The sequence below is a fragment of the Malurus melanocephalus genome, unplaced genomic scaffold (genome assembly GCF_030028575.1).
Source record: "Malurus melanocephalus ecotype Western Australia unplaced genomic scaffold, MMel_1.1 scaffold_264, whole genome shotgun sequence".
Lineage (NCBI taxonomy): Eukaryota > Metazoa > Chordata > Aves > Passeriformes > Maluridae > Malurus > Malurus melanocephalus.
Genome location: NW_026623496.1, coordinates 568,805 through 586,207, shown reverse-complemented (window position 1 = coordinate 586,207; position 17,403 = coordinate 568,805). Strand labels below are relative to the sequence as shown.

General features: G+C 37.0%; 1 protein-coding gene across 1 annotated transcript in view; it reads right to left on the bottom strand.

Moving 5' to 3' along the window:
- The window catches only part of ESR1 (estrogen receptor 1), a 156,758-nt gene that overhangs the window by 68,420 nt on the left and 70,935 nt on the right, over positions 1–17,403 (bottom strand). The window contains 1 exon segment of the mRNA XM_057375922.1: positions 4,676–4,866. Coding sequence (XP_057231905.1) covers positions 4,676–4,866 — 191 coding nt within the window.

The following is a 17,403-nucleotide window of genomic DNA, read 5'->3' as shown; positions in this document are numbered from 1 at the left end:
TACAAAAATACCAACAGAAGACAAGAATGGAAAATTAAAGAGAAGATCTCAGAAACCTCCCAAATTGACAGTACTGCAATTGCTGCAYGACACCATCACCTAAACACTTACTGACTAGCATATTTTACCAGTAAAATTCTCTYCAAGATGAAAATATGTATACATTACCACCCGTCTCTGCATTACATGCTTTCAACAAAGTACAGCTCTATCTCTGGGAAGTTAAAACAATTGATAACACTCAAAGTCTGCTGCCAAAACTCTCCTACTTGATGGTCAGAAAGCATAASTCTTAATTAAAATCCACACTCAAGCCACACCAGAAAAATGCTTCCAGCTTCAACAATTCCTGCACTTTGGAGACCACTATATCTCTGTGATCAAGACATTAAAGGCAGGCCTCTGGAATTCCTCAACTATTCATCCATTCTGAGAAGCCAACCTGTTCTGGTAATGCCTCCCATCACTGAGTAATTTTTAACTTTATGTGAAATATCCCTGATAGGAACAAAAGCTGTGAACAAAAGCATAGAATATGCACCTGAAAAACTTCAGAGGGGAATATGAAGGGGAAATAGAATTGGAATTTCTAAAATGCTTCAGCAATTCTGGGATCAAGACACCTTCTAATGTAAGGATTTACCCCTGGTTAGTTCTGAATCCCTTGTGCTCCSTCTGGGGGTTTGCAAACACCCATATGCAGGCATTTTCTGGGTGCTTGTCAGAGGCAGTATGAGTAATTCCTTCCTGTCTCGTAAGATTTGGTGGCTATCCAAAAAACAAGGGAATTAGAAGGGGGAAAGAATGTGTGAGTCACAAAGAGATTTTTAATTTGTAAATGGCACTTGTAAGGCTTATGTTGAAATACATCATCCAATTCTGGCATACAGATTTTAGAGAGGCTGTTACGGCGTGGGGGAATGAGAAAAGGTGCAAAGATGAAGGGCTCAGAAGACAGAAAGAAGAAGACAGAAACATTTTAGTTCATTTAAAATAGAGAGGTGATTTGATTGACTTGATGACTTAATTTATAAGAACTTCCCCCAGCAGAAAGATAACAGTTACTAAGACTGATTGATGTAAATCAGTAACTAAGATTGATGTAAAACAGTTACTAAGACATGGAAGTGATGTAAAAGCCAAAGTGACACATTAGAAAGGTACATTTTTAGCATATGGGTGGAAAAACCATTAGAATAAGCCATCATTCTAAGAAAAYTCTTGAGCCTGTAGCTCATGTCTGGGCATCTTCAAAAATATTTACCTCCATCAAGTTACTGGGCTTTGTAGATGGATAGCATGTAAGTTTATATTGAGAGAAGAGAATTGTTGGTCTAATGGCCCTTCTTGTTCTTAAAATTCATAAATATTTTAGTAGAGAAGTACAGTGTGCTGTGATGTGACTGCTTGTTACGCTTCTGGAATYCAGTCACTTCACCAAGTACACTCTTGAAGGCTACACATGCTGGGTGAAGAGTAAAGTCCTCTTCCATCACCAAGCAACATGGTATTCTTGGTGTCATGTGACTTTTCTCTCCCATGAAAGACTGTATATCAACATCAGTCTGCACAGATTTCTCAAAACAGGGTCCCAAATCACTTTTAGGATATAAATAGACTGACAAAGGCATTTTCAGGAGGCAGTTGATGTTTTCCACCAACCATCTATTGTTTAAATGAAACTGAAAAGTTGCACGTATAGTGGCACTTTCTAATTCAGGTTACCTTTTAAGCTTTAATTACTTGATAACGAAGAAAAACACCTTAGCATTTAAAATTCAAAATGTTACCAGAAACATTCCAGATGCTCCCTGGATAAAAATGAAACTGTCTATTGTCACTTTCAGTAAGTTCTGATGCAGATATGAGTTTTCACAAAATTTCATCTTATTTTTACCTTATGCAGGTAAAATACAGATACCTCAAGTATCACTGATAATGACAGAGATAATTGATAACCACACACARCTTGTTCATGTCTTATTTTCCTGTGGTTGTATTAGGAACAATACAGAATGTTTGACTGCAAAATAACAGGGACACCAATGTTCCTTATAGCAATCCTCCTATGAAATCTCTGATTAGAAATACAGAAATTTTAATTTCTGCATCTGTATACACAATGAGAAATACAGGTTAGCAAAGGACAAAGTGGCACAGTTACCTTTGCTGAAACAACAAAAATCTCTGCAGAAAGCATTTTGGTTTATATTTGTTCATATAAAAMTGCTGTGAACCTCAACAGTGTTTAATTGTATGATTCACAGCAATTTTTCTCTTTTTTTTTTGGAAAAGCATATGCAGTATACATAATAAATAAAAAATATATAAAAYAATATTTAGTCCACATATTCTTCTATAAATACACCCGCACATAAGTAGCATTCATTCCTAGCCATCTGATCACAATATATTTTAAATTATTATCTTCTGCAAGGTAAATGCATGTTTTTGCACCTACTCTCAATCTAAAAATTACTTTCATTTTCATAAATTGGACATATGTTCAATGAGAATATGTAACTGCTGAAATTGAGATCACTTCCAAATCCAGTAGAAAATTAAAAAATTATCTTAGTTCATCAAGACTGGGTACCTATGACTTTAAAAGTTCAGAACACTTTTCTTACCCTCTGTGATCAAATGATCACCATTCTCTCACAAGTACTCATTCTTGATTATTTTCTTTATATTTGTGGATGTAATTTTTTGTGATAACTTAATCAAAAAAGAGGTGGATCAAATGGAGAAAGTACAGAGGAGTTTAACAAATGGGATCAGAAATCTAGAAAGCATGTTCTACTGGAAGAGCTTGGTTTGTTTAGTCTAAAAAGAGAAGACTGAGGAAAGATATGATAACAGTCTTCAACTATGCAAAAGGTTATAATAAGAGTTCTTCATGCCCACAAGGGATAGGGCAAGAAGCAAGGAGCTTAAATTAGAGCAATCATGACTTATAATCATTAAAGACATATTATGGGATCCTAGAAACTCAAACTTTAAGATTTAAAAGCTTACCTACTTAAAAATTATCATAAGTATTTAAATGTAGCAAGAACAAAATTTACTAACTAGTGTTTAGTGTAGCACAAATAGATAACAAATCCGTYGTGGTGGACCACAACATTTGTCCATGTGCAGACCAGAGCAAAACCACTAAGTGCTGACAGCACAAGCTCAACGGAACAGATTCATTTGTTCTTCCACAGTGGCCAAAAGCTGAAGATCTGTTCTGTACAATTACTTGATAACTCTTGCTTAAGGCTATTTCGATTTCCACTTTGCTCTCCACTTTGCTCCTCTGTTATTCTCAGTGACTTAGTTCAGTTCAAGCACAAAAACATAATTTCAAAAGTCTAAGAATAATTCTGATTTGGTCAGGGGAACTGAAAAGGAAAAATAACAAAAAACACTATAAGGGAACTGTTCTCCTGATATCACAAGTAAAAGTAAATCACTCTGATGTGAAGAAAAAAAGCATTTCACCCTTCCTCCCTTCAGTGTTGCTTATTATTGACCTCTAGTTTTAACTACACACTGCACAAACAGAAATAGAAGTGTCTAATTAACTAATCATTGGCATTCAAATAATTACATCAATGTCTACCTTTTAACTAGTCTTTCACTTTTTTCTTCAAGGCAGGGAAAATTCTGACCTGAATGCTGGAAGTCTTATTTAACTCACCTCAGTGCTAGTCATGCAACAAAACAGGCAATAATCACACCTTGTGTTATGAGGTAAAACTGTTCCTCACTATGTTTACTTCAGTAAAAAAAGTAACAGAAATTTCCGTACCTCTGCATCACCTGGAGATTTTATAAACTATAGAAACCTAAATAAAGCACAGTACTTTACAAGTTTTCTGCTTGAAAGGAGGCAATCTCTTATTTTTTTCTCTAAAACTTAGACACTGAACAGTATCTGTATTCTCAGTAGAATTATAATTGCATCTTACTCAGTTTAATGGATGTTGTACAAAGCAAAAAAAAGTATCCATTCCACAAAGTGACAGGCATTTAAATAATTATCTCTGCCGCAGTAATTAACAGTGTTTTTGTTAGATGCCCTTTACTCCACCAATCTTTTTAACCGCGACAAGACTGAGAACTAAACCATTCTGTGTAYAGTTGAAAGCCCTGCGTTGCTGACAGACACAAATGATATTTCATCAAAGATATATTCCTTTTCAATATTGGCTCTCAAAAGACATCTTACATCTTTAAAAAGTTGAGATTTGGACCRACCTATCTGGCTAATGGAGCACTAAATTAAGATTAATAAATCAATCAGTGGGAATTAATCATTGCACAGGGAATTTTTTTTWAAAAACGCCTTTGATAAGAGAAGAGAGATACAGAGCCTGAAAGAGTGGTCGTCTTGATCCACTATGGATTTTTAAATTATTTTTCTCACTGCCTCCATGGTCAGATATACTTAAAGCAAGGACAACTTAGAAAAGATTTTTTTTCACTCATTAATGTTGTGCTAAATAACAACATACTGTATGCCTTCTAGAAGCATTCACCACGTACAGAGCTAAAACTGCGTGGGAAAGCACAATTGCTAATGAAATCCCAATAAATGTCATTGACCCAGATTGAGGCAGCAGTCTCAAGTAACTCCAGTTTCCTCAAGAGTAAAGAGTAAAGGTGACTCAGTTGAACAGTTTATTACCTTGAATACTCCTTTTGAAAAAGGCTTTGCAGCCCTCACAAGACCAGACCCCATAGTGGTATCCTGAGGCGTAGTCGTTGCAGACAGCACAGTACCGAGTTTCCTTGGTGGATTCCATGGACAGGCTCCCTTTSTCGTTGGTACTGGACATCCTCTCCCGGATGCTGTGGCGCCTGTTATCAGAGCTTGGTCTGTTGGTAGCAAAAAAAAAAAAAAACCAAAAAAACATAATGCATGGTTTTTTCAGGGAGGTTAAACTWCATCCAGTGGTTCAGGTTGTGAGAAGTTTCGTTTGTTTGAAAACAACCGATAGAAAGAAAAATTATCTACTGCCCTCTCTCCTAGTTGGAAAGCTGCAGAATTAGTAAGATAAAGGGGAATTTCTCATAAATCAACCTGAAGTAATTTGGAATTGCATCTTGAAAAATTTAAAAGTCATTTGATAAATTAGTCCATTTTTCAACATTACAAAAGAATACAAAAAAACACCAGCACTATTTTGTGTACCTGCTCCCATCCAAAGGTTTCAGCATAACTGCAGTATCAGCAGCTAGCTTGAGAATCTGAGTCAAACATCACTTTATGACTGCACCTGAATCAGTTTAATTATTAACTTAAATTATTATATTAGATACACCTAAATTATTAACCAAGCTATTTTCAAGTGTTGTTGCCCAATTAGAGATGCAAGCTTCCCTTCACTTGTCAAGATCTAATACTGCATAAAACAGTGCCTGTTCTCATTACAATACCACTTCCATAAAAATTAAGAAACCGTTTTAGTGCAACAAAAAAAAAAAAAAAAAAAAAAAAAAAAAAAAAAAAAAAAAAAAAAAAAAAAAAAAAAAAAAAAAAAGACTGTATTGAAAATGGCTGTAGAACTTTTGTTCCAGTGACACACAAATGTTTCTGCACATGTACCAGACATGCACATTACCCCCATGAGCAGGATGCTGCTGAACAAAAACCAAACAGATCTGTCTGTAAATGGCATTGAATTCACATCCAGTGAACCTGGTAAGAGGTTATTATGGGTAGCTGCTGCAGGCACAGTACACAATATTCAAAAACACTGAGAGGATGTGCAATTGCCAAGGGAACCACCAGTGTACTCTGGGATTGCCCCTGGAAGGCAAACAGTTCTTGCAAAACATGCTTTCCAGTAGGAGTCTGCACTAAAAATTGTCCAGGAGACAAATACCATCGGGTGTGACAGCACCAGACATGCCAAAGCATGAAGAATCCAACTGTTTGTACTAATTATCCACTTACATGCATGCTTTAATTGCTGATTAGTAAACTGGTGRCTTTTATCTCCCCAGAGTCTCAACATTTTCTCAAACAAACATACCCTGGTTTTGAGCCTAGGAGACTGTCAGATTTCACCCTACATACCTAATTTTGTCTTATTCCATTTTTGAATGCAGAAAAACTTGCTGTGTTTTGATGAACTGAGACTTTGGCACCAACCACACCTTCCTGCTCCAAACCTGTACTCCCCAGCAGCTGCCTGATATCTTWAGGTGTGCTCAAATAACTCATTTAGTCAAAATTTCCTGACATYTCATACTGCAGTTCCTCTCAACATCTAAAAACTTTCTACCAGCCAAAGGTACCTGGACACTCTCACAAGTGCTCTCAGCCATCCCCTCAAGACTTCATATATATATAATTTCTGTCCCCAAATATGATATTAATTAAAAGCTTTTCAATGAAAATATATCAGTTATTAGAGAAAGATGAGGCTTTACCATGTTAGATAGCAGAAACTGCTACTGGCATCATTCAGGAAACATGCTTTTTTCAAACCCTATGCTCTTTGCTAAGAGTTATATATCAGTTAATTTTGAACATTTACTTAAATAACTTATTGTTTTCCTTCAGACTTGAGCAGAAGTGAAGAAATGTAAAGGGTGAAGTGCTGACATGACACAACTCTGGTCTTTAGTGAGACAGGAAAATTGGAGAATGTCACAATTGACAACATAATTCTATGAAACTAGGCAGGGAAAAAGGTCCTTGCATATTCTAGATGCTAAAATGTAAAAAATGAAAAATGTAAAATGCACAAAAATTAATATATTTTCATTRATCAATCATTATGGTTCCAACACATACCTTTTCCAATCCAACAAACCTAGCTAACATTTTTATTCTTCTCAAGGTCCTGAACCTTCTTTTGAATTTGCTTTATCTCAGTGCCTCCTTTAATTGACTTTTTTTTTCTTCTCTACTGAGCACTGATCAAAGCTGCTGTTTCTTATCTTCTCCACCACATTCTCCACTGTCTGCAGCTTTATCACCTCTGTCAGTATAACTTTAAACCACAACGTGGCTTCTTTAAAATACATACTCTTAGGTACCCTTAACTACAAGAATATTTTAAATATTTGAGGTAAACCAGCAAGCAATCTAATAACTGTCAATATCATTTAAGAGCAATGGACTAATCTGTTACGGATATATGATGACTTGATAGATATYCATCATATGTGATCTTTTTTTTCCAAAACTGATACAAATATGCATGTTCTACAAGATAAGGTTCCCAGAATTATTTTCATATCAATAAGTACAAAGAAATTACAACTTTATAAAGTTAAATATTAAGTTATCACTTTTTAAAAACACTACAAGAAAAAAATGCTAGTTTCAAAACAGTTACATATTTTTGCAGGTGTRTAGCAGTTTTTCAACATCACACACACATACACATGCTTACTAAAGCAATCCTAGTTTCCCAATTGAATAGGAAAGAAAACACTTTCATAAGTAAAACCAAAATAAATATCAAAAAGTACCAATCACCACTGATTTATCCATCAGAAAAATGAAATTTTCCTTTTTTCAGAATATCCATCTTTGTTCAGATCTAGCTTAGGTTCACAAATATATTTTTATTAAACTTATATTTAAGAAAAATAAAAAAATACTGAAAACTTACTTGAAATAAGCAAAAGAAGCTTTTTTTAATGTAAATAGTAAAACAGTGTCCTTTTTCAGAGGGACACTGCAGGCAGAAGCCMTGAGAGAACCTATTCCCTGTTTCCTGATCCCAGGGTGTGTGGTGCCAGGGATCACAGGAAGCAGTGCTGCTGCTCACCCCTGCCCGCAGTGCCCGCAGCATGCCAAAGCTGACTCGGGTCTCCATAGCCTTCCTGCACACAAACTTGTGACATTGGGAGAGCCATAAATCTGTTAAYACAGACTTTCACAAAGCAAAAGGAATCTAAAGATGACCTTGSTCCTTCCCACCCTCAGAATCTGTGMCACTCTAGCAGCACTAGAGAAAGGTTTCGCAAACTGGCCCTGTAGAGCCATTGCATTCACACTTTGGTGAATTCACATTCACACTCCATCTTCCCCAGAAATAACATCTTTTCCATTTACACAGTCAAAATAAAAGCTGATAACAAATTAAGTCAAGTAATTATTAGAGGAGGCGAGGAGAAAAGCTTTGTGTGAAAAGAGGATCCCAATAACCGAGATTGCTAAACCAAAATAACATATGATTTCATCGACAAACCAGCTGCTAGTTAGTGCACATCACAGACCACTGATGCTCTATCCTGACTAAAAAAAAAAACCAACATAATAGTCTGCTCTTCATCCAGYTTTCACTTAGGTTTCAAGGGCTGGTCTTCTGAGAATGTAGCACAACAACCTAATCCAGTTTAATAACTTTGGCAAGACCACCTTTCCCAAAATACAAGAGCAGAACCTTTTCTACAATTTTCTTTGTAACCTATGCAAACAATAACAAAAAAAAGACKAAAAGGTCTTTCTTGACAATTATATTTACCCAAAAAACCCACAAATCAAAGAGAAAGAAAACCCCAGATAAAGCCCTCTCTCCAAGGCCTGCACCAAAACAGGACAGAATAGAAAACTAAAAAAAAAACCAGAATTTACTGCTCATTTCCAAATGCAGTAACACAGCAAACATCAAATGGAAAGTGTTTGGAACCTACAGAGCGGAACAAACTTACTTCCACACTCGCTTTCATGTTTCATGCTTCAATGAATGTGTAAGGAAACAAGATACTCGTACTTTATACATCCACTCATGACCTGCAGCTCTGAATCAGAAAGAGATTATTAATCCTATTTTGACTGCAAAGTAAAAAGAAGGTGTAAATGACACAGTTACACTTTTATAATGTAAACTTAGTTTTTTATATCAGGATAATCTGACTGGCAGGCAGGACAAATCTAGAATAGCCMAAAGTACATGATCCACACAACAGTGAGGTAAACCCCAATTTATTCACAAYGCCAGCTTTATCTGAAATAAAGAGATTTCATAGTAGGAGGTCTTAAGGTAAAAGTTATTTAAGTAATTAAAGAAGACACCTTGAGAAATTCTAGTTTTCTGAGTTTATTTTCCTACAAGAAACTTTATACTGCAGCTGTTGAATCTTTTTTACCAGAATAGATGGAAGTTCCCAGTGTAAGGTGCCTCAAACTAATGCTCATTTCAATTGCAGTTAATGTCTAGCACAAATGTTTTTCCACACATGGCACTTTCTATAACACAATTCTACCATTCAATATGAAATCAATCTGCTGTTAGAATGTGAACTTTTTTATAGGGCAAAATAGTTATGAAATACTATTTGAACAGAATTAAGTGCTTGATAACACTTGGAAGACATCTCAAGCAGAGGTATTGTAAAAGGAATGACTTAAATATATAAATAAACAGAAAAATGCCAAGTACATTAAGGACCTCAAAATGGTGCTCTGAAATAGTAGCTCCAATGAATCTGAAAAAAAATTCGTATGTCATCCTAATGAAAGTGTTGGCTTAAAAAAACATCCCAAAATGTCTAGAGCTGTAATCAAGCTAAGTACAACTTGACAGCAGCGAGAGAAAGCCTTACATGAAGTTGTATCTCAAATGGACAGAATCACAGGGTATTTTAGGCTGGATGGAGGTGGGAGGTGGCCACATGCCAAGCCAGTGTTGGCACAAGACTACAGCAMTGAGGGTGGGTTCCAGCAACAGGAGCAGCAGCTGGCATCACTCCTTGGCTGATTCTCCATGGGTGGTGAAGATTGGCTAGGACTCACCCTGGGACCTGATTGTCAGTGATTCCTGATCCACGGTTCTGGGCACATGCAACTCACATAGCTGAATACTCTTCCTCCCCAAAACAGGATGGTTTTATCTATGCCACCATAGGAGAACCCTTGCATAGATCCTGCCTGACCCATGCCCTGGGAGAGGGCCAYTCAACCCAGCCAAACCATGTCTGGGAGTGTGAAGTTATTCAGCAGTRAAATCCATCATGCTGATCTTTGCACCCACACTCTGGCCTTGTTTAGATAACAAATATACACATAGGGCTTTCTTGCCCCACTGTCCTCAGTTTATCCCCTGATGATCAGAAAGTTAGTCTCTGGGTGCAGCGCCAAACCAAGAGTAATAAGCATTTCCCTTAGACAATGGTGATGTCACTTCCAGCTCAGTGCCTCACTAAACTTGACGTTCAAGTTCACCAACAATTTCTGTATGGGCTAAACATAGCTGTGAAAGTTTGACGCTCCTCGGTGAAAAGAAGCTGTAGGATGGGAAGGAGTTGCCTCTAATTCATACCTTTAAATGGAATGCATGGCTACCACCTTCTCCTTCCTTTCCCACAGCCCTGACAGCTACCTGTGCCTTCACAAGTCTTCCTGTCCAGCAAATACAGAGTGTAAGCAGGAAAGGCCACAAGAGCAGAGCCGTACAGCAGCTCCTTTGTCACTCAGACAAGACAGGAGGAGACCATYCTGATGAAGAAATGCTCCTCTGGTCATTTATCCTCATTTATTTCATGGCTTTGGCTCATATCTTGTCTTCTCCTTCAGTGTTAGAGCATGGACACCTCAACAGGACTACTTGCATAGAAAACCCAAAGTTGATTTAGTGAATGGATGAGGTGARGAAATTTTGACATAAAGAATGAGGTGAGGCAATATGAAGAACCACTTATAAAACTACAGAAGTTAAATATGAAGGCYAACTAAAAAAAATTACAAGGAAACCAACTGAAAACTGACTGGCCTCAGTGCAGTAAAAAGAAAAAATATAACCGAAACAAGAGAAATGTAAAAAAAAAAAAAGTTTTATGAAAGTGAAATAATAAAATAATCTTTAAATGCTGACAGTATCTCACAATGCATCAGAAAATTTACTTTTTAATGAGAAGACATTGAAACATTTTCTTTATAACTAAAATAAAATACAATTTAATTTGGCAACTTAAATAAAAAAACTTATGCAAAGTATCCCAGTACTGACCAAGAAACAGTAGTGTTGAGGACAAGCTCTGGCAACATGAAAATAAAAGCTTATCTTCTTAGGTCATCAAAACTTCTTATTTGACGTGAAATTGAACATTTCCTTTGGCATTAGTTTTATCATCTTCCTTCATTCTTGACTCTGGTTAATTTTAAAATGAGTGATTGAAWTGCTACATTTGGATATGCCAAAATTAAACCACACCATGTGTTCAGAAAAATGTCCTCTAGACCTATCTAATAAAGTCAGTATAAATTTGCACATTCTTTCAGTCCCTTAAAGCTTCATTTTTGAMAWATTTAATTTTATTCTCAGATCTTTYACAAATATTTGCAGACTGCATTAAAGTCTAGAGACTTGTGTTTATGCACTGTCACTGAGTGGTCCATGACATCTCCAGCCACTTTTCCTGGAGGTTCTATGGATRGGAGGGTAAAAGACCCCAGAGTACTTGTTTATGTGTCTGATATCTAAATTCAGATGTTTCCAATACTTCCCTCTCCTATATTTACACTCCTTGGATGGGTTTTCCATGGTTTATATAAGTGTGCCAATAATTTTGCAGCAGATTCTCTTGATAACATRGAAGTTTGCCCAGCTTGAAAAATGTGGAAGTTTTTCTTGGGAATGGCAGGGGAGTGAGGGGTGGGGTCTAAAGAGGAAAGAGCTCAATCTATTCTTCACTGCTATGGGTCTGAAATTTAAGSTCACACAAAAATCTTTTTAATAAATACTGAGAAATTTATCCTCTTTTATTTTTTTCCTCAGTGCTGCTGGAATCTAAACTACAACTGACTTACAGGGTCATTTTCATTATTCTTCAGTAAAGAATGGTGGTGTAGCTATACTTCATGGAATAGCTCAAAACTGAAATAGTTTCAAAGAAATAGCAATTTTCTGGGCTTTTTTTTTCCTTATACAGAGAAGTTTAATAATTTCTTTCTTTACATAAGGTGAATGCAGAAACACCTACACATATTCTTTYTATGATTATACCTTAAAAAAATATTTTAAACAAAGAGTGGTTGAACTTCATCTTGCAAATGCTACTCAAACCTTCATTAATCTGTCCTGTGCATATGTATGTTATCATTAATTACATGATCGTACTTTTCAGAGGGCAGCAGCTCATCAGTGCACCAAATAAAAAAGAATTTATTAAATGAGCAGCTASTCTGTCTGTGTGGGATTTTTTTTTCCCTGACTGTTCACTGTCTGGTGCCTTACTATCAGCACATTGTCCAAATTCAGAATTAATTTCTTCCCAGTATTTCCATGCCACTATAGCAATTTAGCAGCTGACAGGTCCTAATGAATGTATTTTTCCAATACTCTTCTGAGTTGAAAGGATAAAAAATGAGACTTGAGAGAGATTAAGGTCAAAAGTATATACTGAGTTATGGGCAACCTGAGTTTTTAAGTACTCACCATTAAATAGCGCTTTGAATGTTCAGAGTGCTACTTTTCTTGTCTGCAATTGCAAGAGCAAATGTTCAACACTTACATGAATCAGACTGTAGGACTTCCATTCTGCACAAAGAAAATTACAATACAACACAAGAATGCTTGCGAAGACTTTGRCTTAAATGATTTCTGAACTTTACAGAAGCATTTGTGGCAGAATTAAACAGAGAATCTAGTTTTTCAGACCAGAAGTCAGCTGCTTCCACATAATAATTTTTKCCTCTATCCCAGCCTTTGGGAAAATGAGTAGAGAATTTACAGTGATGTATTTCACTATRTAAGTATGACACATTCCATGGATGACCCTTTTCATATATTGGAACAGCARCCCACTTATGATTACTTTATAAATACAGAAATAACTACAATAATAATAATAATCACGAAGGGACCAAATAAGATTTGCACAGGTCACCTTATCTTGGGCTTAATAAAATTACAAGTTTGCAAATAATAGCTTTTTGGCATGTAGCTTCTCACCTTCTAAAGAGGACATCTAGAAAAAAAATGCTGCCTTTCTGTCTTACAGAGTCACAGAGAGCAGAGCTGGGCCATGTTGGTGGACCCCTCACCTGAGTTAATGCAGCACGGGATGATAGATCACTCTCATTCAGCAGCAGAGGAAGGATATCAGTGATACTCTTAAACTTATAAATAGTGATGCTACAAGTTCTTTATTCTACTTCATTTCAGGAGAAATAGAGGCTCTTAAACACACAGAGGCTGCTGACACTAGGACCCCCTGCTCTGTCCTCCTGCAGGTGTTCTTTGTCTACTGCTCTCATTTGGCCCATCCAGCCCACTTGTCCCATTCTCACACCTTCACCTTTGGGCTCTTCCTTCCAGCCTCATCTCCCTGTCTAGAAAGGACAAACTTCTCTCCTACGGTGCCTGGCTTGACTCTGCCTGGCTGCTTTCCTCATGCTGACTCCCTTCAGGCATTCCAGCCAAGGCTCTCCTTCCTTCTCTCTCTCATTGTTCATTTTCCTCCTGTCCTGGGTAGGATGGTTCCACTCKTCTGCCTCTCTCCGTACCCCAGCAACCCTGACTGCCATGATTATTTAGCTTCTGTAATCTTCATATATAATCCTTTTTTTCCTATGACCTGACCCACCAGCTGCACAAGACCGACCCTGAGACTTGTAACTAAAGATCTGAGAGACCTTAGTATTTCCATCTCTTGACCACATATAACTCATTAACCACAAAAGGACATAACTATATATTTCCTGTGTTGAGCAGCTCTTTATAAGTGCTATCAACTATCAGCAAGAAAAACTATGAAGTTTTTCAAGTCAGCCCTACTTGAATTAAATAAWAMAAGCAAAAAAAAAAAAAAAACCCACAAAAAAGGATAAATATTTCTTTATAATACCTTGAAAGCTACGAAATTTCATTTGTGTATAGAGCTTTGCCTTCCATGATTTGTAATTCTGTGTTTTCTCCTCTAGAGTGGGACTGGTGCTCTTAGAAGACAAGCCTTCACAGCAACCATTCCCCATAGCCTGAGGCTYTGTGCACCAGGACACTTTGCCCATGGGATAAAATGAAGACCAGAACCACATCTGTGAAGAACCAATTGAGAGATGCCATGCAAGTCATAAGATGTGATAAATGCCATATTACTTTGTGCCAGAATTGGTCCTTCTGAAATTAGAGAAAACATTGCTCTCCTATTAATATTTTGAAGACTACTTAAATGAGCACAGAAATCTAGTTTCTGCAAATAAAAAGTTCAGATGAGAAAATTTCTCTCCTTCAATTTTCAAGGAAAAAATGTTTACAGTGGAATTTCCATTTTTCAAAAATATTGATTTTTAAAAGATTTGACAGAAATATATTCAAACACCAAAACTTTTCTTTTCATGCAATGCACATTTACAAAGAAAAAAACATGTATACAACATATACATGTTTTAGCAAAAAGAATAAAAGATACATCCATAGGTACTGTYCTGCCATGTTAAGCAGGAGAAGAAATTGCTGGGATCTTTACCACCAGTAAAAGCTCCCTGTAGTCCCGATGTGGTTTAAGTGACCACTGTAAAATTTCACTTGGAAGACTGTATATCCAGACCTGCCCCACAGGGACTTGTTTTAACTTGCCCTTACAATATTTCCAATGATTAAACCTCTCTGTGTGAACTGTTTGCTGCTTCACTGCCTCATGGCCAGCCCAAGTCCTCTGCTGGAAATGAAGCAAATTTGCCCTCAGCAATTTCCAGTTAGCCTGGAGAACAACTCAGATGCTGCTCTCTTGGTACAGTTTTCCCTTCCCTTCCCTTCCCTTCCCTTCCCTTCCCTTCCCTTCCCTTCCCTTCCCTTCCCTTCCCTTCCCTTCCCTTCCCTCCATCCTTTCTTTCAGTCTCCTTTCTAATTCTCCTGCTCTCACAAGGACTTTGCTTGTCCCTTAGTGAGCATGAAAATCTGAAAGAGGCCTTGCCAGTCTCTCTTAAAATAGCATATTGATCAGTTCATGTGTTTTTCTGTTTRCAGAATAAAATTTGCATTTTCTGTGAAAGATTACTCTGTTGACTTGTATTTCACTTATGATCCTCTCATCCACTTAGACTATTTTTTATTCTGATCTCTTTTTTCTACTTAGTAATTCTCCAGTTATTGTACTTGTTCAGTAGTTTTCTCCTTCCCAAAGGCCGGATACTGCACTGATCCTTAGAAATTGAGAACTATTTGATGTTTCAGATTCTATTGTGGTAAGCAGCACTAGAAAAATGTTCCCTTACATACTCACTTTTTAAGAAGTGACCCATTTACAGATGTCAGCTGCCAATAAGAACTGGCAGATAACTTTGGTTATTTAAAAATTAATGGTAGTGTCATCTTCAGAGTAAAATCTCTGCTAATTATTGGTTTTGTTAACTTTTGAATTCCTGCTCATTGAATAATCCCGCTACTCTTTAAGCAAAAACACCAGTGGAAAAATATTTTGATCCAATTCCCTAGGATATAAAATAATGACCAGACAATATGTTTAGGATTTTTCTGCCCATTTCAACCTCCTGCAAAGTGCAGTTTTGCCTGGGCACTATCTGTCCCTGACACCATCTCTCAGTCCCAGAGACTCTRCTGCATTAAGAGTCATATCATCTGAGGAACCTCATTCAGCTGTCTTAAAGCATGCCAAATTTTATGAAAAAGCTGCTGACAAAGTGTCTCTGGGTACTGTATAAGATATGATTTTCTGGCAGCAACACCAAGTTGCTGGGTGGCTGTGTGGCTCTGGAGACAAGAGCAACAGGGGCCTGAGTGTGGCAATCAGCTGTGCCCACAAGTGTGCCAAAGTTGAGTGCTCAGCAGGCAAATACTCTGGAAGCATGAACTTAGGATATCTCACTGAAGTGTAAACAATCTGAAGAATAAAATACTTGAAAAGCTGAAAGCATGAATAAACAAAGAGATCAGCTGCAGCTAACAATCTCATGTACACCCTGTACAGCTTTCATGCTTTCAGAGGTTCCTAGTCAGCCTTGTCTCCATTAAAGYTATTCTAACCCTCAAAGACTCAGCTGAAAATTGTACCTTTGCTTTTCTTATGAGAGTCTTAGAATTATAATACGGCTTTTGTGAAAAGGCTGGTTTATCCTTTCATAACACATCCACAAGAAGTCTTTTCTCCAGGTTTCACTGTTCCTAGTAAACTTTTTTCAAAATTACCCAGACACTAGACTACTTTTTTTCTTTTTTTATTGTTCAGATAAACTAGCCMAATCCAGCCATCTGAAAGGAAAAGGTTAAGTGCACTCAATAGATTGGAAAAAGGTATTTCAGGAAGTGCTGTCAGATTCTTACACTTACCYCCAAACTGTTTCAAAGGTAAGTGCCAGCAAAAACACAGGAATCAGTCRTAAATCTTTCTTTACTGAACCTTTATAGGACTTCTAAGTAATTGTGTGATCCTTTTATTCTTGGGCAAGATCTCTTTCCAAATGTTTCAGATGCACACATAATGTTTAACCAATTATCCAAAGGTTCACTAAATTCCTTGGAAAATCTTTCAATGACAAACGGTAAACTAGAAATTTTTAGGGAAAAGTGCTTGACATATTTCAATGTTCTCATTTACACTGCGCTCAAAAAGTTGTTAACAAGGAAGGCTGATCACATAATGCAACACTATAATTTAGATACCATTGTTTCAAAAATTCCAACCTAAACCAATCTAACATTTCAATTTACATTTCTTTAGAATGAAATCTTAGCATGTAACTTTAACGGACAYGCTGCATTTCAAAATCAGCTTTTCAAACAAAACACTGGTACAGCCACGTGTGGTCACAACAAAGAAATCAGAGGGTTCTAGGCCACAGGAAAATAAACCCTGGTGAAATAAAAGACTGCTTAAAGTAGTGATTTGAAGTTCATAGAGTGCATGCAGRCCTCTTGAACCAGAGAAGAGACAAAAACATTTTCCCAAACAGATTACCACCAGGCCATCTACAAGCAACTCTGTGTCAGCTGCTTGCAAGAATACATGAAAAAAAGACTACTAGTGACTAGCCAAACCCAAAAACACGATGGGCAGCAGAGAACGAATGAGGCACTTTGGAAAATATCACACCTGCTTGTAAAAATGTTTGATGATTTGCCACAGAAAATAAGGTTCATCTGCAGCTCCTTGACTTTATCCCAAAACAGTAATCCTTAGAAACAGAGCCTCTACAGTCCCTTGGACTAACAGCGCACAGTTTAGAGTCCAGTGAAAGAAAAAAAAGTTCTGAAACATACAAAGCCATTTGTGCTTTCATCAAACCAAATTAATAAATATGTAAAATTAAGGGAAAGATTGTTCTGAGAGTCATTGAAAAAAACCCTGTGGGGACAACACAGTCATTGGTCACAGACAGCGTGTTTTTGTGAGAGGAAAGGCAACCTCCTTTGATGAAAAGGCTACCCACCTAGCTGTTCAAGGAAAGCCAGTTGAGGTAGTCTTTCTGGATTTCAGAAAAGCTTTAGATAA